A 21190-nucleotide genomic window follows, 5' to 3' on the forward strand; every position below is an offset into this window, starting at 1 on the left:
CTTGTTAAACACAACTAATCAGAGCAGCCTGCATGACACTGACTCTGGTTATCAGCTGTTTGTTTTGCTAGTCAGACAGCAGCAAAATGTCATATTATGACTTGAACGATACAATGTTGCCTTGAGATAAGAGCTGAATTCGTCCTATGACCGCGCTTGTAACTCAAAACGCACCTATCGTAAATCATCTTTCCCCATTGAAATGTATGGAAATGCCATTAATCCATTCCAGCACCCCACCGAAAAAAAACTTTTTTAACATGGAAAAATAGCACTCTCTAATATTGTACTTCATAAAAACAGGGTAATAACATTATTGAATAGAATGTAAATAACTAAACAGGATGGACAAACATGCCAAACCTGCTCAGTCGCTGCCTGGCGTTCACTTTGAATCCGTAGAAGCCCTGACCGAACGCGAGGGACCCCAAAAGACAGTGACAAGCATGGAGGGAACATACTGGCGTCCATGGTAAATCGCGAGCCGAAAAGTAGTGCCCCTCCCCCCTCAAGTTCCACCACGGATAACGTGATAGACTGTGAGAAAACTCGGCAAGACTTGAATTCTGTGGAAAAAAACAGCCAAAACTCCATGTCAAATAGAGCTGTCGTGGCCGCCGGGAACCTAGTGTAAATGTAGCCTTCGAGCAGTCACCTAAAGACCAAATGCAAACAATAGAAAAGGAAGAACATTGTTACAGGCCTACAGCGTCGAGCACCTCTCCTTCATTGAAGACTCCAAAAATAAACACAGCTCCACCAAGTGGGCTGAGGCTAAATAGTGGATGTGGAAACAGAAAGAGAAACAGTGGAGTGCAACAGATTGAATAATAGATGAACAACGAGCACTTTGATTCTGAAATAGCTCAGTCAAAAGAGAGGAGGGAGTCTCAACAGCTCTCCCAAGAGGGTTCAGTTTGGGAACTATCGTTGTTTGTGTTGATAATCAACATCTCCATCAGCTGCACATCGACATCTTGACTAGCCTAATATGCCTCTTTGTACACTCTCTGGCCATTGTATTGATTGGAACATGCACACGCTACAGTAGTAATGACATCCAAAATTGAGGATTATTATCTTTGAAAAGGCTTTTTTGTTTGTTTTACTCAGCTTATATAACATTTCATCAGATTGTAAAGGTGTAGCTCATTTTGTGACTGGTGAATGTATGCTTCGATACAATTTTACATCCTGACTGACAACAAAGTGGTCAATTACGGTCAGCTGCTTCAAGAAGTCATTTGCTTCATTTGTCGCGCACTCGCGGCCACATTTATCGCAGACACAACCGTGTGGCCTTGCAAAAAATAAAACTTCAAACTGATAACATTTAGTGTTATAGTAATACTCAATAACGAACCAGGTGCTTTTCTGGGGTAGCAAGGTAACAGTTCAGTGCAAGGCCACGGAGGTGTGCCCTTTGTTGTGCCTGTGCCTTTGTTGTGCCTGCAAGTGCACAACAAAGGACTGACACCTCATAAGTCATGCCTTCTTTCTCTGACTGGTTGTTTTTCCTTGTACACGGCAGTTTCTTGTATATCAACTTAAATGTACAAGATGGGGCAAGAGACAGCTGATTTTTTTCACACATCATATTTACCATGTATTTACTGTCAATTCATAATGACTGTTTCATCAAATATGAAAAAAAAAGTTTTATTTGTTTTTTTTTGGGGGGGGGGTGATTCCAAACTTACCCTTTAAATTCCTTTCTTCTAAACAGTGCATTAATATTTTGATTAAATTAAAATGAATAATTCTGGTGCATTTAGTCGTGCACTTTGAGCCAAAACGTTTATGAACGCCTGGTATAGATCCAGTCCATTTCAGAATCAGAATCATCTTTATTTGCCACGTATGTCCAAAAAACACACAAGGAATTTGTCTCCGGTAATTGGAGCCGCTCTAGTACGACAACAGACAGTCAATTGACAGAGAACACTTTTGAGACATAAAGACATTGACAAAAACAGTGACTGAGCAATAAAGGGTTACTAGTTATCTGGTAATGCCGGTTCAAATTAATATTTTTTTTTTTGACAATTGTGCAAAAAGATGCAGAGTCTTCTAGCACTTAGAGCAGTTCGAATTACTAATATAGCAATAGTCCGGTGCAATGACCATTGTGCGAAGGGCGCCGAGACTTTCTATACTTATTGGAGTCCAAAGTAGACAACTAGCACACAAACTGATCCCTAGATCAGACTACAGGATTTTAACCCCAATAATTGGCCCAATTAGCTATCGTGGGCGATTTCCCAGATTGGACCAGACATATTTTATCAGGAACAACAAAACTTCTTGTTGTGTGAAATAATCCACAACCATCGATTTGGCCCTATGATGCCAAAATTAAAAGTCTAGCATGCTTGATTTTTTTGGGGGGCATATCTTCCGTGGAGTGTGACATATCAATGACAACTCTCCGACAGCGCACCTTGACATGGACCAATAGGATTGCATATTGTGACCGGCGCTTCAACATACTTGGTCACCATTGTCAACATTTGTTATTAGGAATTCAGCGAGACCCGGGAGTTGCCCAGCCAGCCTCGCAAGGAAAAAGTTGATGGAATTCCTTCTTCCCGGTTCTTTTAATGTTTGGTGGTGTTTTCAAACAAGAATCCTGATACACCAAACTTGGATTTTGAGTATTTATTACAACAAAATCAAGAATACAGATTTACAAGGCTATGATCGAGTTGAAGCATACAGCGCACGCTGATCTCTCTTCTCTCTCTCATGGGATCTGGAAGCCGAGTGGCTCCCCTTTTCAGATAACAGTCAGTTCCTTCACCAGCTCCTTATCAAACCACTTCCTGCCTGCTCTCAGCCTGAATGTTATCAGTATCTGTGGTATATGTGTGTGTGTCTGTGTGTGCGTGTGTGTGTCACTCACTTTCACGTTTACGTACAAGCGCGCACAAAGGCACGCTCACGCACACACATACAGTTGCTTTCATGGAGCACAATCGGCAGTGTACTGAGAATGGTATGCTTGTTTACTTTTAGGAACTTACTATGTTGTGCTGGCATGTCAAGTTTGCACTAAGTTGCTCATTTAATGTGGCTTCAACTACACTAATATTTAAGTTATTGCTTCATGTTGATGACATAATTCTGTAACATGTGTGGCGTACATTACCAAGTAATGGGTATGGTTAAGCTAATGCTTTTTTTGTACTGTGGGTAAGTGATATTCCTGCCACTTGGCAGCTGCCAAAAGTAACTAAAAAGTTACTTTTTTCTAACTTTGTTACTTTTGAAATCAAGTAATCAGCAAAGTAACTAAGGTACGTTTAAGCTCAAGTAATCAGTAAAGCAACTAAGTTACTTTTTCATGGTAACTGTGGCAACACTGAGTATGACATACTGCAATCGGGAAAGACCCAATTTGTCTTGTAGTCTGATCCAGGCATAAGGGTCTCTCCACACAAACTTTGAAGTACTGAAGCATGAAGAACTTTTGTGTGACTGAAAAACGACAGACGGGAAGAAGCAGATGAGTGAAAATGTCCAAATGGGCAAACGACCAAATGTCCAGTGGCTGATTAGCTGAACAAATATCAAAAGATAATTTACACAAATGCGACAAAGCTCTTGGACCGACCATGTCACACACTCACCGGCTCGGTTTACAGTGGTTTATCTGGCTTTAGTGTGTCTGGCATTCTCTGTCTGCGTCTTTTCGTCCACTCCTTGTCAGTGCGTGAGGTCTTAATTCTGTGGGGGGTTCTATGGAATGTAGTGTCGTGAAGCTGAGGGAGGGCGAGGTCAACTCAAGCACATTTTTAGAGACAAAGGGAAAATGTGACTGCAGCCTAGCACCAAAGTTGATTCAAACTTGAAATACATTACTGTGCAAAAATGTTAGGCCAACGCTAGCTCCTTCACCAATCATTTTGAGATAGTAAAATTAGTATTTAGTAGGACAGCTACAGTTGGCAGGATGATGAAGAAATACAAAACCAATTTCCACAAAACTGTGTCCAAGGAAGAGCACATTCAATCTTCTTGACAATATGGACAAAGATGTAGATTCATGAATTTAGTTTGCGTCAGTAAGGCATAAAAGAAGCTGTCTCATACAAGAATCATAATTGTTCCGCCCATTTTGTCACCCTCAATGAAGCCGGAAGTACCTTGCTAACTAACGGCCTACTGAGTGATATTGAAATTATACAGTGCCGTGAAAAAATATCATCAAACCAATTTTAGTATGTTACAAAGACAACTCAAGTTAATATAAAATGCAGTTTCTAAACAATGGTTTTATTTGTTGGGGGGGGAAAAACCCCAACTGTGTAAAGAAATAATTGCCCCTGAACCTAATAACTGTTTGTGCCACACTTGGCAGCAATAACTGAAATCTAGCCTTGACTGGTGCTGTGTCAGTCATTGATAGTGTAGTGGTATACTCGCCTGACTTTGGTGCGGGGAGCGTAGGCTCAGTTTCCACTCAGTGACGGTGCGAATGTGAGTGCGAATGGTTGTCCGTGTCTATATGTGCCCTGCGACTGACTGGAGACCAGTTCAGGGTGTAGTCCGCCTTTCGTCCGAAGTCAGCTGGGATAGGCTCTAGCGCCCCGCGACCCTAACCAGGATAAGCAGTGTTGAAAATGGATGAATGGATGGTGCTGTGTCCACTCTTTTTGCAGAATTATTTTTAACTCAGTCATTTTGGAGGGTTTTTGAGCATGAAGTGCCAATTTAAGCGCATCTCAATTGGATTTAAGTCTGGACTTTGTCTTGGCTTTATTTATTTCAGAGTTGTTTCGGGTCTTGTCCTGCTGCATAACAAAAGAGCACTTGAGCTTGAGGGCATGAACTGATGGCCAGCTGCAGGATTGTCTGGTTTACAGCACAATTCATTATACCATTAATCACAGCAAGTTGTCCAGGTGCTGAAGTAACAAGCAGCCCCAGACAAGCACACTTCCACCACCATGATTCACTGTTTCCGTGATGTACTTTTTACAAAATGCTGTTTCAGTTTTACGCCAGCTGTAACGGGCTACGCACATTCCTAAAAGTTCCACTTTTGTCATGTTAAATCCAAGAATATTGCATCAAAGGTCTTTCGGAACATTACGATGTTTCTTTGCAAATGTGAGACGAGCTATTGTGTTCTCTTTTTCAGCATCTGTGATAAAAATGCTGACAAAATCAGAATCATGTTGAGAGTCTTCGCAGCATGCGTATGTTTTTGCTCTGCTACACAGACATTTCTGGTTAATTTTTCTAAATGATATAATCTGAAACCTATTTTTTCCCCCTATTTGTGGGGATTGACTGTACACAGTACTATAGAGAAACTCAGCTGTGAACTCTACTAATACAGGAAGGCTCCGTCACAACAACTACCTTTTAATTAAACCTTGCGATGGACAAGGCCACTTATAGCTTCACCAAATACAATCCAAAATGAATTAATGGATTGACGTTGTGGTACATTATGAAAACAGCCTCAGTCCCTGAGGTGTTACAAGTTCTACTGAATCCAATTACTGGTTAGCAGATGTCAATCACCGTTACATGAGGTTCTCAACGCCCTCCGTGGGTCCTGCTTGAGAGCCCCCCTTGCTACCAAAGCCACTGTAAAGGGTGTGAACTTTGATGGATGTCTTGGCTGCAACACAATGGCTAATGTTACAAGTTGTCAACCACTCAATAGGGGGGTGGTCTCAGGTGGCCCGAGGCAGGCTGCACCACGCCAGAGCAGCTCTTTACTTGAGAGTGACGGCTCTCTGGGGACTGGCTGTCTCTGATTGTACAAAGGGAGAGAGCGATGGACGAGTCAGTGTCCTGTCATTCAGAAATCACTCCACAACTTCAAAATGAACCAAAACAGAGCAAAGTCATCCTTCAATCTGCCATGTACTGTAGGTTTATATAAGCTCGTCTATGAATGTTGCTTGGATGTTCGCATTTTTCATGGCCGCACTGCTTCTAGTACCTCTATGTGTAGCACATCGGCCTCACAGTTCTGAGGACCGGGGTTCAAATCCCGGCCTCACCTGTGTGGAGTTTGCGTGTTCTCCCCGTGCCTGCGTGGGTTTTCTCCGGGTACTCCGGTTTCCTCCCACATCCCAAAAACATGCGTGGTAGGTTGATTGAATTGCCCGTAGGTGTGAATGTGAGTGTGAATGGTTGTTTGTTTATATGTGCCCTGTGATTGGCTGGCGATCAGTTCAGGGTGTACCCCGCCTCCTGCCCGATGACAGCTGGGATAGGCTCCAGCACTCTCGCGACCCTAGTGCGGATAAGCGGTACAGAAATTGGATGGATGGATCCTCTATGTGTCAATCTAATCTGCACAAAGGTCTTCAGAATCAGTACTGCTAATTTATTAGAAATGGGACTGTTTCTTTAACCAATCAGATTTCAAATTCATCCTCACAGGGCCAGAGCGCTGGGCCGCTGGCCGTCGGTGACGTCAGCATTTTCCCATGCTCTGATTGGTTAGTCAGAGCAAAACTTGTTACACCCAACTGTCTGTACCGATCTGCACACATGAATACGTTTAATAATGTATGCATCTCTGGCGACGGCGACTATATTTTATTTAAATCTTTTATGTGTTTGTCCTGTTATAAGATCAATACTGATTCTGAACTGCTCCAAATGTCAATGCAAATGATGTAAATGACACAGATGAGTGCGATTACTGTAGATTACGTTTTTGTTTATTATTGATGGTCTGTATAATTGTGACGTGATAGTGGTCATATTCAGAGGTGGATTAAGTAAGTACCTACTGACGGCCAGGGACCAAATGCACTGCCCGCTACTGACATACAGCAAGTTCAGAAAATGTCATATTGTTGGATTTCAGTCTCAACTTGTATGAATACAACCACACATTTTACAAATCATACTGGCAGTGGTATGGCTATTTCAGTCGGGGACAATGAGTGGAATTACTGACTGACTTCAAGGCAATCAAGTTTTTAATGGTGTATAACGTCAAAGAAAGGTATATTGGACATGGTCTGGAGTTAACTCTGAGCAAAAAGCACAGCATATCTCCTCTCTTCTTTTGAGGTCAGGGTGTACATGCCTGGCCATGGTTGATTATTTCAACCTCATGAAATGACATACTTTGCCCTCATAGTAGTAATCAGGCCTTTCCACCCAGTACTAATACTAAACTGTTGTCAAAAATATCTTTATATGATTTTGCCAATATTGATGAGTTCAACAAATGAGTGTAATTGATCATCAATGAGCAGGAGCAATCATTTTTTCAATTAATGATAACATGATCCCGTTATCAAATAATAATAAAAATTAATTTTCAATTAATGATGACATGATCGCATATGGCGGCACGGTGGTTCAAATTCGGCCTCAAATGTGTGGAGTTTGCATGTTCTCCCCGTGCCTGCGTGGGTTTTCTCCGGGTACACCGGTTTCCTCCCACATTCCAAACAACATGCGTGGTAGGTTGATTGAAGACTCTAAATCAGTGATTCCCAACCAGTGTGCCATGAGGGATCTTCAGGTGTGCCGTGGGAAATTATTAAGTTTTACTGAATTGCTCAAAAAATTATACTTACAATAAATAATGTATCTGTTTTCATCTATTTATGCCAGTGAGGCATAGTGACGGACAGAACAAATGAATGCTCTTCTATTAGATGACAGGAAGTATATACAGTAATTAACGTATCCATTTTTTGTGACATTTTTGTTTGTTGGTGTGCCGTGAGATTTTTCAATTGTAAAATATGTGCCTTGGCTCTATAAAGGTTGGAAATCACTGCTATAAATTACCCTTCGGTGTGAATGTGAGTGCGCATGGTTGTTTGTTTCTATGTACCCTGCGATTGGCTGGCGACCAGTTCATCGTGTACCCCGTCTCTCGCCCAAAGATAGCTGGGATAGGCTCCAGCACGCCCACGACCCTAGTGAGGATAAGCGGTACGGAAAATGAATGCACTGTACAAGACACTTCTGATGAAAAATGTGCAGTGCTGTTTTTATACAAAAACATGAATGGGGTCGAAACCACATAGTCGAAATGAAATGTTTAACTGAAATGTTTAACTGAAAATTTAACGCTATATCTCCACAACTGAATACGACATAGTTCTACGTGTAGTAGTAGTTCTTTTTTAGCTAATATCCTCAAACATATATAACATATTTGGGGGGGGAAATCTCTGTTTAACTTTACAGGGTCATTAAGTGTGTTTTATTATTCTGTTTTCATTAACAAGTCAGCTAAATCCCAATTGAATTTCCTTACCTACAACTAAAAGAACTGTCCTATCAACACATTAAACACACAAGATCTTGTTTTATGGTCTCATTTAATGTCCTACTATGCGTAGCAATAAAAACAAGGGTGACACCAATCCCTCAAAGCCAAAATCGAGAGGCAATTACCGGTAGAAGACATTGAGCCTGTCGTTGAGAAAAGAACAAATCTGTTTAAAAGTGCATTTGGCCATGTGCCTGTGGTCTGCCCACACTCGGTAAAGGGCCGACAGACAGATGTATAAACAAGCAGCTTTTATCTCTCCGAGAGATGCATAGCAACAAAGAGGCCAGCTGTCCAGCCATATCCACCCTCAACCCTCTCTTCCCCTCTTTTATCTTTCCTGTCTTCACCCCATCGTGTTGAAGCACAGGGAAATCTCACAGCGTGCTGAAATCTCTCTAGATCTGAGCTGCGAACAACAACATTTCATGGAACAATAATAATAATAATAATGCAACCACTTGAGCGAATAATGTTTCACAGTACAGTGTGGGTTTTTGTTTTGTTTTGATCGACACCATATTATCAACTTTTGCCATTAACCTTGATTCTGTATTTGTTTTCTACTCCTGATTAAACAGGGATTTTAGTGTAGCCACCCCACGCAGTGCCGCTAAAACTTGCCTCTAAGGCTATGATCATTTCATTCTATTGATGAAGCTATCTTGTACATAATTAAAGAGTCTGTAAAATAAATTCAGAGTTTTTTTTCTAAATACATTGGACATGTTTAAATATAATTGCTGAAAACATGTATAATGACTGAGAACTATGTATTACTGAGTTGTGGAGCTATAGCATTAAACTGTTAAATTATTCACCAGTTTTAGTTTTTCAGATTTTTTTTAGGCGTGGCACTTGGTCGTCCGGCATAAGTCTGCCTTGCCTAACTATATAACAACTTGAGCGCCTTTGTTTGCATCACTGGTTATCCAGCGCAATTGTTACTTTTGGCCCATTTCTATCACTTCAGCATGAAGGTACCGTATTTTCACGACCATAAGGCGTACTTAAAAGTCTTACATTTTCTCCAAAATGGACAGGGGCGCCTTATAATTTTTTTTTTTTTTTTTTTCTTCTTTTTTTTTCTTACCTCAGTTTTTTTTTTCCATCCATTCAATTTCTACAGCAATTGCCCGGTTGCTGGAGCCTATCCCAGCTGATCTCGGGTGAGCGGCAGAGTACACCCGGAACTGGTTGCCAGTCAATCACTTGTCTTCAGAGAACTTAACATGCTTGTTTTTTTGAATATAGGAGGAAGTCAGATTATTGGGAGAAAATCCACAGAAGCACAGAGAGAAAAATGCAAACTCCACACAGTAAGGCCGAAGCTGAGATCCGAACCCCCAACCTCAGACCTACAGTATAAGGCAGACGTCCTAACCATTAGGTAACCGGTGTTGCTCTGGCTGCGGTTTTGAATTAAGAAATATTTAATCGAATCATTCACTTTATTTTCTTATATTTAATTCAAACCATTGTAGCTTGAAATCACATGGTTTATATCCAATATCTAACAAAAGTGAGTACACCTCTCACATTTTTTTAAATGTTTGATTGTATCTTTTCATGGGACAACACATAAGAAATGATACAGGACTACAATGTAAAGTAAACTGTACAGCTTGAATAACAGTAAATTTACTGACCTCTCAAAATAAATCAACATTAATGTCTAAAGAGCTGGCAACAAAAGTGACTAGAACCCTTAGTGAAAATGTCCAAATGGGGACCAATTAGTGTTGCGAGGTCTCAGGTGTGAATGGGGAGCAGCTGTGTTAAATTTGGTGTTATCGCACTCCCACTGGTCACTGGAAGTTCACTATGTATAATGATTTCTAGTCGTGTTCCTTACCTCCATTTTGTTGAGGGACACCCAGCAGTCAGAGGGGAAGTCCTGCAGCATTGGAACCAGGAACTGTAGGCAGCCGTCCCAGTGACACAGCAGCAGCATCATGGCAATCAGGTTGATGATCCGCATCACAGCACTGGCCAGGTCGTAGGTCATATGGAAGATCTGGAGTGTGGCAGCGACATCATGAAGTTAAGACAAGAATCCATCCTACTGTGCGAATGTTTTTTTTTTTCACTCGGCTATCACTGTAAATAGCTAACTGTCAAGCCCTCGAATTCAAATATCACGCACAGAAGCGACAATCTCTTTCAGATTACACGGAGTTTGATAAATGAGCGTGGATGACAGGCTCCCATCAGTCCCCATCACACACAGCACGGCGCAGGCAAGGCACATGACATCAATGAGCGCTCTCAAATACACACACACTCACACACTTCAGTCCAGTCACACACACTCACGCAAGCCTGCGGGTACAGACACACGTGCCATCATGTGTGCGGAGGGACACTGTATGCGCACATGATGGACAGGGACCATCAGGATCCTTAACAACGGATAGTCTGTGTCATCTTAGATGTCAATCACGCCATGGATGGCCAGTCATCTTAACTAATGAAAGACTATATTTGAAAAAGGTAACATTTACCCCTCCCACACACTTCACATTTAAACATGTGAAAACACACGTTTTAACACATTGAAAACATGTTTGAACACAAAAAAAAAACAAATCGCAATCATAAAATGTATAGAAAATACAGTACATATTCTGTCTACATACATGTCGCTTTAAGAGGCGGGGCTTGTTGGTGTGTGACCGGTAAATCTGCATGTGAATGTCAGAACGTGAGCTGTGGCTGACAGCAGCTCCTGCATGAGTGTGTCTTACTGTTCTGCCAGTGTCCAATAAATGGCTGGGAAGTGCATCAGTGACTGTGGCTCTCTTTTCCCACATGTAACGGCATTGCAGTAGGTAAGTACAGCGGTACCATGAGATAAGAGTGACCCGACTGAGTTTTTGGAGATATGGCCTTTTTTTTTTTTTTTCTTTTTTTTTTGCCTTGACTTGGGAGCAAACCTTTGAGATAGATATGAGCACTGTATGGTGGCAGTGAACTCAATTCAACTCACTTCAAAACAAGCAGCAGTTTGCCATATACTGTAGGAAACAACTTCAAGCTGTTTGTTGCCACTGCCATTAAAGTTTCCCATCAAACTAAACATAAAGAGAATTACGCGCTGTGTATTTAATATAACCAGCTTAATAGCTTAAACAATACAAAAAAATGCCATTGATGGGCTAATATCTTTATTCTCTGCCAAGATCGACTAATATTACTACAGCTTTCTGAGCAGTTGTGAACATCTCCGCACACCAGAAGGAGCAGCACATTGTCCATTAAATTGAACCAAAACAATGTTCAGTTCTTTACATTCTATTTAATTATGTCATTACTGTCTGTTTTTATACAGTACAATATTATAGAATTCTATTTTTCTTACTAAAAAACAAACATTCATCTTTTTTGATGGAAGGCTAGAACGGATTAATAGTATTTCCATTCATTTCAATGGGAAAGAACAATGAACTGTGATATAGCGGGGGAACAGTACCATTTTCCATTCCATTTTCAACACTGCTTATCCTGGTTTTGGGTGGCGGGACGCTGGAGCCTATCCCAGCTGACTTCGGGCGAAAGGCGGACTACACCCTGAACTGGTCGCCAGTCAGTCGCAGGGCACATATAGACACGGACAAACCATTCGCACTCACATTCACACCGTCACTGAGTGGGAACTGAACCCACGCTGCCTGCACCAAAGTCAGGCGAGTGTACCACTACACCATCAGTGACTTCCAGTACCATTTTATGGTTGTTCAAATGTAACAAATGGTATCAATCAAATTTAGTGTGAGAGCAGCCAACACGCACCTCATGCAATGGAGGAATATGAAAATAGGTCAGTTCAGCTGAGGGAGAAGTGATACTTTCTGATGAAGAGGAATGGGGATGGGCTCAACTTCCTAAATGGCAGTTTAACCTTTACAGGATTTGTATGTCTGTTGTGGGTTTTTTTTTTAAACTATAATCGCAACTCTACTGCGTCACATGTGAGCGATGGAGCAAATCTACAAGGTCCCAAATGAAATAAGTGATGTGACTTCCGAGAGGGGGAGGGGAGATGACACTCACTCAACCCCTCATCGCCACGCTCATTCTCCATGCATGCCAAGTATCACATCCCATCATGCATCACGGTGTGTGTATCACATCATATCTTTAAAAATCCAATTATCCAAAGGTCAAGTGAGCAGTGGAGGCCAGCCGCACTGCTCAGCACTGCAAAATGCCAACACCATCCTGCCAATAGCGGTGGAAATGCAAAGTCGAAGGATCTCATGACATTGCCGGACCTCCTCTCCTTGGAGTCTGGCTGATGCTCGGAGCACGCCGCAGACAAGTGCATCCGTTGGGGAGTAAATCAAGCTGAGGCCCAAGTCTGCCACGCGACTGCCTTTCTTACCTTCTCTGCCGGCTTTTAAAACAAATAATTAGTGACCTGCAGAGGAAGCGCTAAAATCGAACCAGCCATTCATGATGCCGGTCGAGTTCTCAGTTCTGATTTCAAAACAAGTCATCCTTCTATCCATTCTCTGCACCACTTATCATCACTAGGATCGCGGGTGGGCACAATCCTATCCCATCTGACTTTGGGCACACCCAGAACTGGTCGCCAGCCAATTGCAGGGCATATAGAGACAAACAACCATTCACGCTCACATTCATGCCCAGTAACAATTTCGAGTCTTCATTTAACCTACCATGCATGTTTTAGGAATGTGGAAGGCAACCGGAGTGCCCAAAGAAAACCCACGCAGGCACAGGAAGAGCATGAAAACTCCACACAAGAAAGCCACAGCCCGGATTTGAACTCTGAGCTGTGAGACGGATGTGCTAACCAGTCGGCCACCTTGTTCCCGAGTATAATACAGTCATACAAATATACTGTACTGGAGAATCTGCTCCTCTCGCATATGGCACTTCTCGGTTGCTGACTGAACTATAATGTCTGTTCCATGCTACTTATGAGTGTTTTCATTCATTTCATTTATTTGTTTGGTTGTTTTATCCCATTCCATCAAATGTTGAAAGGGCATTGGTAAGTGTGGCTCTTTTCTTTTTCCACGTCACTTTAGTCAATGATTGAACTAACGTCTCTTCCGTGGTGCTTGTGAGCGTTTTCATTTTGTATTCCATGAGCCTAATAGCATAATTGCCCCAGTCATTTTAACTTACTGTCACAATTCCAATAAAAAAGTGCCAAGGTCCTTGCTAAATATGGTGATTTTTCCTTTTGTCTGTGTAGATTCTCAGTTATGAAGGTAATCCGCAGCGGTTGAATGTAGGCAACTACACTTTTTTTTTACCAAAAGGTCATTACACTTTTCCTCTTCATTATCTCTCGGTGGCAAACTTGACTTTTGAGGCAGACTTTTCCAGAACATTTTTAGTTCATTTTCAAATTGTACCGCTTTTGTGGCATTTCATTGTGGAGCTTGTACTGTATATAATCAGAATCAGTTGACCTTAATCGCAGTTGACCTGCCCGATACTGCTCCACATTATTCCCATTCTACCTAATGTGCTCTTTCAGCGCCGCCTTAATTGATTAACTGTGTTTGCCCTGATAATAGGCTGCTTATTAGACTGTCTGATTCTACCTGTGGGACTTCCAGGTCAGACAGTGAGACAAAGGGGGGTGGGCACAGCGAGGAGCGGGGTGGGGTTTGCGTGACAATAACAGTAATTACAATACACAATTTGTTAAGGCTCAAACATCCTGCTGACATTATGCAGCTCTCACCATGGGGTGGGAAGGTGAGGACATAATATTGAGCCCCGAGGCGCTCAGACGGGCAAACAGATTGTTGGGTACAAGCCAACTAATCTGTGACCTTTTGCTGTTGTCTAAATTGGGAGTTTGTTCACCTTATGTGCCAGAAGTTAATCTAAATTTAAAAAAAAAAATCCTTTAGAAACAATGAGGGCTTACCTCTTCCCATTGGTGTATGTAGCGTATTAATCTCGAGAGCCTCAACAACCGCAGAAGGCTGAGGATCTTGGTGAAGCGGACGATCCTCAGGGCTCGAGCGGTCTTGTACACTTCAGAATCAATCCCTTTCTCCACTATGAGGAATATGTAATCCACAGGGATGGATGAGATGAAGTCTACAATGAACCACGTCTTTAGGTACTTTTTCTTAATGGTTTCAGGGTCCAAAATGATGTCTGAGTTGTCCTCGATGATGATTCCTGTGCGGAAGTTGAGCACCAGGTCCATGAGGAAGAAAGTGTCCGAGACCACATTGAAAATGATCCAGGGCGTGGTGGTCTCCTCTTTGAAGAAGGTGATGCCTACGGGGATGATGATCAGGTTGCCCACCATAAACAGCAGCATTGTGAAATCCCAGTAGAACCTATAGTGGACATGAGGTGTGTGTATGTGGGGTACAGTGGGAGGGAAGAGTGTGGTGTGGAAAAGCAGACAAAACCACAGTCAGATAAGACCACACTGTTGCTATTAAGAGATAAAAATGCTGCAAAAACACTATTTAGAGATTTTTTGGGGGTAGATTTAGACATCACGTAATTACAAATAATGTTTGTTCATCTATCTATGCCAGTGGTTTATAGTGACCCACAGAGCTATTAAACAATCTTCCACAACCACCATACATACGTGATCAATGTTTCAGTATATACAGTGAACCCCCATTTGCCACAGGGGGATACTTTCCAGACCACCTGCAATAAGTGAAAATCTGCAATACACAGAGACCTAAGAATCAACTGTTTTTTGTTTGTTTGTTTTTTTATGTAGTTGCATAACTCCCACACGCTTAAAACCTTCGAAGGTTATAAAAACACACTTAAACGTACCTTGTGTTTATGCTTTACTTTTCTAGTGGCTTTCAACAAATGGCTGAAATGCATCAGACTGTGGCTCTCCTATCTCGCATGCGAGGGCATTATATACAGTGAAGTATACTGTAAAAATCTATTAAAAACGGTCGCTTAAAACTCAGCAAAGTAAGCACTGCATACTTTTTGTGATATTTTTGTTTGGTGGTCTATGATGAGATTCCATTTTTCCAGTTTAATTCCTTCCGTGAGCATGCTCGGACCTCAAAACTGTTGTATCTCAAATCATAGCTCTCCATTGAAATAATCTGTTCCAGGTCCTCCCTGCCAAAAAATTGAAAAAATAATAATTTAACAAAACAAAAGCAATGGCAAAGGCAAAATACACAGAAATAGCTCTCTACAATAGTAATTCTCAACTCGGGTCTGGACCCAAAAGTGGATCATGGACAGCAAGTTAAAAAATGACATGTATTCTTATTCTATTTTTGCCAATACAGTACTACAGAGGTGTACCAAGTTCACACAAGGACCATATTTGGTAAGCGACAAGAAGTATAACTGCCTCACGCTCTAGCCACTCATTGATTTAAACAAATACAGTGCAGCTCAGCCTCTAGCAGATGGCATGGCTAACAATATACTTTAAGCGATACGCCAAACTAATTTGAAAAAGCATTTAAAAATAAAAGGCTTCATGTGTTTTGGGGGGCTATCTTGAAACAAAACAGATTCTTTATTGTTCTTAAAGTCCTATAAAAGTAGACTTTGCAACAATAGGAAAAGCCGGGTCCCAGGTTGACAACAGTTGAGAACCACTGCAATACAGTAATGACATAATTAAATAGAATGTCTACACCTAAACATTTTGTGCATCATAATTTCATGCATTAATTCAGTGGGAATTGTATGCTTGGTGTGTGGATCTTGGCCACCAGTGGGCAGTATAATACATCCAGATATACTGCGGTTAGATTTGAAGTTGAAACAGAATAAGACCGTCCCAACTAAACTGCAGTAATATTAGTAACTTATCGCAGAGGATGAAGAATATATGCCTGTGAATATTGTTGTATATGCTTTGTCTTCATGAGTTTCTGCCATTTGTATTGAAATATTAGTTTAAAGGTTCATAACCACTGCAGTATTGATGCTAGCCTTTTTTAGCCTGTCTACAGTGTTTTGCCATTATGTGTTAGCATTAAGCTAGTGGACTTTTGTAAGGCAAAGTTTGGTGTAATACACAGCGGGTAATTCTCTTTGTTTTTGATTTGAATTGATCACTATGTGCTAAACTGCAGCTTGTAACTCAAATTCTTGCCCACAACTCATGACAAAAAAAAAAAGTTATAATAAATCGACTGAGCGACGGCTTGTGTCCCGAAAAAGTCGTAAGTCACTCCTCAGTCGAGGTACCGGCACCACTGTCTGTACCTCGGGCTCAATAAATGTTTTAGCCCAATCATTACAACTTCTACTGTTGTTGCAAATAAGACCCCTTATACACAATATCCTAAGAATTACACGACGGTGCAGTCCAAATGGCCATCAATGACTTTCACGTTCGAGGTGACGTAGTAGGTACGGGCAAGAGTAATAAAAGTCAGTGAGGTTGGGGCCTCCGTCACAGCAGTCTCTGCAGGACAGGTGCAGCGCTGAGTCACCCACCCTGCGACTTATGCAACAATCTACGACTCATGTGCTCCATCGCAACAGTAATAAGCACCCGATTTTGGTATATTCACCACGAAAGCATTAGCATGACAATGAGAGGAAAGGCAGCTGCGGTTCGACTCTGTGTGGGAGCCGAGGTCTCTCAGAGGTGGCCTGTGGTTTCCAGCTATGTTTTACTCAAGTTTGAGTCCATAAGTGGTGCACCCACTCTGCGTTGTGTGACACAAATGGCCCAGACGTTAATGGCGAGCGGAGGGAGGTTCGAGGAGGGGGAACTGTCCGCTTTTAGTGGAGCTGAAAGCTACACGAACCTAGAGGAGACATTCCCTTCCCCATCCCGGTGCAATTCAGCTTCTGATGGGTCAAGTCAAATAAACCAGACTGGTCAAGTGATCGTCCTTTTGATGTGCGTGTTGCGCTTAGATCATGTTTATCACCATTGCTCGTGCTTCTTGGAGCCCCAGTAAACAAGAATGCATGATCCGGGCGGATATGTCTCCAGTGAGCATGCTTTTGGCTCAAGGTGACATTCCATTACTGCGAGCATCGCGCGCGCTGGCGCGGGCGCGCGCGCGCACCTATCCCCTGTCCTAACAGCTTTGTTTTTGCAAGGCATGTACGGTACGGTATGTAAGGGACACTCGAGGTGTTAAATGATTGCATTTCGGACCGGAGCGATACCCTCTGTGTTGCGGTGCCATGCAAAAGAGTGGCCGATGTGTTAGCAGGCCATCCCAGACGTGCTATTGTGCAAACACACCACAAGGGCTTGAGTTTACAAAGACAACCAACTGCCTTAGGTCCATTTGACTGACAACAGGTTGTTCGGGTGGGATTCGTGCATGGCGGCGTGTGTGCCAAGGAGAGTTTTAATAAGAGGAAGTCATGACAGAGGAAATCAGTGGCTGTAGTAAGCATGTGGTCTCCCACTATGAAGTTGTAGAGGACAATGAGGACCCCCGCGCACCGAGGATCTTACTCGTGTCTTACCTGAAATCACTGTATGGGTGGATAATCCAATTCCCGGCTGATTTGACTCTCTCCTGCTCTCGCTCCACAGCCTTTTGGCTGCCGTACATGCGCAAGGAGAATTTGTTCACTCCCGGCTGCAGCATACTACTGAACTGCCTCTGCATGAAGCTGGCCTGGCTGCCTCGGGCTTCTGCATCCTCGGCGGCGACAATCGAGGGTCCGTCCTCCGTCTTCTGGAAAGTGACAGAGTTCCTGGGCTGCGGAGTCTGGCCCGGCCCGTGCAGGGACGACGAGGCTTTCCGGCTGGGTGCGTTGGAGAATGACACCTTAGGGTCCTTTTTCTCGGGCACGGGGGTAGCGCCCTCGCCTGCGTGCCCCCCAGCGAGGGACCCGCCTGGCGTGATGGAGCCGTCCATGCTGGCGCTGGTCGAGTTACAAGCTCCGCGCTTGGCGCCCCCTCCGTCTTCGGCCCTCGCCGACCCGCCGCCGCTCTGCTTCTCCTGCTTGGAGATGATCGAGCGAAGGCTCCCGGTGCCCGAGTCCCTCCTGCATTCTCCGTTTTTGTTGCATTTCATGCTGGAAATGGGAGCGACGCTGTTGCGACCTGCATCACCCGTTGTCGCGTCCGCGGTGTCTATCGCAACGGCCGGTGCCGAGTCCGACGCCTCCGCCCCAGATGCTTTGCTGCTGTGGCCGTGGTGGGCAGCATCGCCCGGATGAGGTCCGCGGGTCTCCGTGGCTCCGGAGGCAGCAGTGGGCCGTGAGGATGCGGGAGCGTCCTCTACGTGAGGAAGGCAGGGCTCCTTGGTGGCGGAGTGCCTTCTGGAAGCCGAGGACGCGGCTCCCCCTTCTGGCGTAAGGTTTTTCATCCCGATACTGCCTCCCTCATCCTTCCTCTTGAAGCAGCTCCACGCAAACGCGAATGCGGAAACGGGGGTCACTCCACTGGAGGACATTTTCAGCCCCCCACGCCCACAGTGACATTTCATAAACAGACAAATAGATCAAGAAATTATGACATAATTACATAAATACATAAACATGCACTTCTATTATCCTATAAAACATCAAACTGTAGCTTTATAGTAAAAATGACTCCGAAATATTACTTAAAATACAAACTAGCTCTTAAGCATCTCAACCCTCTTGATAAAACATTCATATTGGGGGGAAAAAAAAAAAAAAAAAAAAAAAACAGGAGCGAGGGCTTTACTTATACTGTAGGTCTACCCATGCATGGTCCGATCAATTTGATTACTGCTGAGTCATGTAGCTCACTTTTTTCCTCTTCCTCTAGATCAGTGGTTCTCAAAACGTGTACACCAAGTATAACCCAAAAAATCCGTAGTTCTTAATGTACCACTATAATCACCAACATTTTAATACAGTAGCGTGTTTTATTCCCAAAAAGTATATTGAATAATATTTTAAGCCACGGTAACATTATGCACACTTTTAACATTAACGCTGCACTTAAATATGGTGGTGGAATTAAACTGTACTTAATGATTTTATTCAAATGTATCGCACAAAGATGATTCAAAAATACATATATACATATATATATATATATATATATATATATATATGGCCTACAAAAAGGTCTCATTGCCATACATATATCATCATATATATATATATATATATATATATATATATATATGTATATATATATATATACACTCACACCTTGCTTGGCAATGAGACCTTTTTGTAGGCCATCAATTCGGACTGAACCAGCTGATATTCATTTGCACTGACAAGGGGCTGGATTGCTGTTTGATTATTGATAGATTTTAGGTGTTGTCTTGGCTTCCCATGCCTTTTTGCACCTCTCTTTCTTCATGTGTTCAATACTTTTTCCCTGTGTCAGTTCACATTTTGACACACAACTTAATTTCTGAGCTTATTTGTTCTACTTTCTTTGTGCAAAGTCAAAGGAACTGCCTGAAGAGCTCAGAGACAGAATTGTCACAAGGCACAGATCTGGCCAAGGTTACAAAAAATATTTCTGCTGCACTTAAGGTTCTAGTATGGAAAAAATGCCTTACTTGTGCTACTAGTGGGCCTTATAGTACTACCACTAGGGCACATGCCTACTAGTTGTGCCTAGTAGTGTTATCAGTACAGTTTAGAGGTTTACTAGTCGGGTTTAACTCCATACTAATAAGCCAAATGTGGCGCAAGTAGTGGAATAAAACATTAAGAACGTTAAAAACTATTAAGCTAGTCATTCTACTAGCGCACTGAATTGTCTTACTAGTGAGGACCTTAACCTATGTCGAGGGCCTATGGACCTTGGGCTGGATATCAAGGATATCGAATTAATGCTCAAACTGCTTTCCATTGGACATGACTTTTTTGCAAACTCGATCTGCTCTTTTACTTTCAAGGCATTTCGAGCATCCCTTTAATTAAGCACTTGAGCCGCATTTGATGTCATTACCTTAATTAGCTTAAGATGCTCTTTATCAGTTTAATTCATCCTACTGAGCACTCTCCCTTGTTCCCTAAACGTGGGAAATGACTTATAGAATCGTGCGTGCATGTATATTGTCTGTTCGAATTCAGTGTTTAACGGCAACATTTTTTCCTTGGATGTTGCCACCTTGTCCTATATTAAAAGGTTGTTTTCAATGACAATGTCCCTGCATGTTTCGCTGTGATCCCTAAAGACTGTGTAGTGTCCTCTCATGGGCTCACACAGGGAGCACCATTACTGCAGCCAAGGTAACAATGGTTTGATAATTTACTGTACTCCATGTGAGAAAAAAGAACACCATTGTACCAAAACACAAAACAAACAAAAGGAAAAAACAGGTACAGTGGAATGTATAATTCATTGTATATATTTTACTCATATATAGCTGCGAAATCACAAACACCATGCAATGTCCTTTACAGTATTGTGTCCCCATAGTTGTCAATTTATAATTTGTGGTAAATTCTAAATTACAGAATGTAGATCTTCACGCCTCCAAGGCACCTCAAATTGGTTTTACATAATACCACATTTAGTGAAAATCCTTATTACAGTGTGGTGCCTTGAGATAGACTAATTTGTTCTGTGACCACGCTCATAACTCAAAACACTTGTATCTCTAATCATCTTATCCCATTGAAATGAACGGAAATGTCATTAATCCATTCCAGCCCCACACCCCCACCCCCCAAAAAACAACAAAAAATGTTGCAATGTGTATTTTAATGAGGAAAAACTGCACTCCATAATAATGTATTTAATAAAAACATCATAATGACCGAATTAAATAGAATGAAAAACAAACCGTTTTTGTCACACTGCATCAATTGAAAGACCATTGAGCTCATTCTGGTGTGCCCACCTTGGCCACCTGGGGGCAGTACAAGCCAGACGGATGGATATACTGTTCGATGAGACAGTTAACTCATCACAGCCAATCGGTACGGCACTAATATTAATTATTCACAGATGATGAAATATATATGACTCAGTGTTGTTATACTGTCTGT

General features: G+C 42.3%; 1 protein-coding gene across 1 annotated transcript in view; it reads right to left on the bottom strand.

The window, feature by feature from the left end:
• Positions 1 to 18576, bottom strand: part of LOC133411217 (potassium/sodium hyperpolarization-activated cyclic nucleotide-gated channel 2-like) — a 46083-nt gene extending 27507 nt beyond the window's left edge. Inside the window, exons 1-3 of the mRNA XM_061693278.1 lie at positions 17717 to 18576; positions 14184 to 14607; positions 10125 to 10286 (exon numbers count right to left, since the gene is read on the bottom strand). Coding sequence (XP_061549262.1) covers positions 10125 to 10286; positions 14184 to 14607; positions 17717 to 18567 — 1437 coding nt within the window. The 5' untranslated portion in view covers positions 18568 to 18576. The remainder of the gene's footprint in view (positions 1 to 10124; positions 10287 to 14183; positions 14608 to 17716) is intronic.
• Positions 18577 to 21190: the final 2614 nt, after the last annotated feature.

This window comes from Phycodurus eques, chromosome 13, assembly GCF_024500275.1.
Source record: "Phycodurus eques isolate BA_2022a chromosome 13, UOR_Pequ_1.1, whole genome shotgun sequence".
Lineage (NCBI taxonomy): Eukaryota > Metazoa > Chordata > Actinopteri > Syngnathiformes > Syngnathidae > Phycodurus > Phycodurus eques.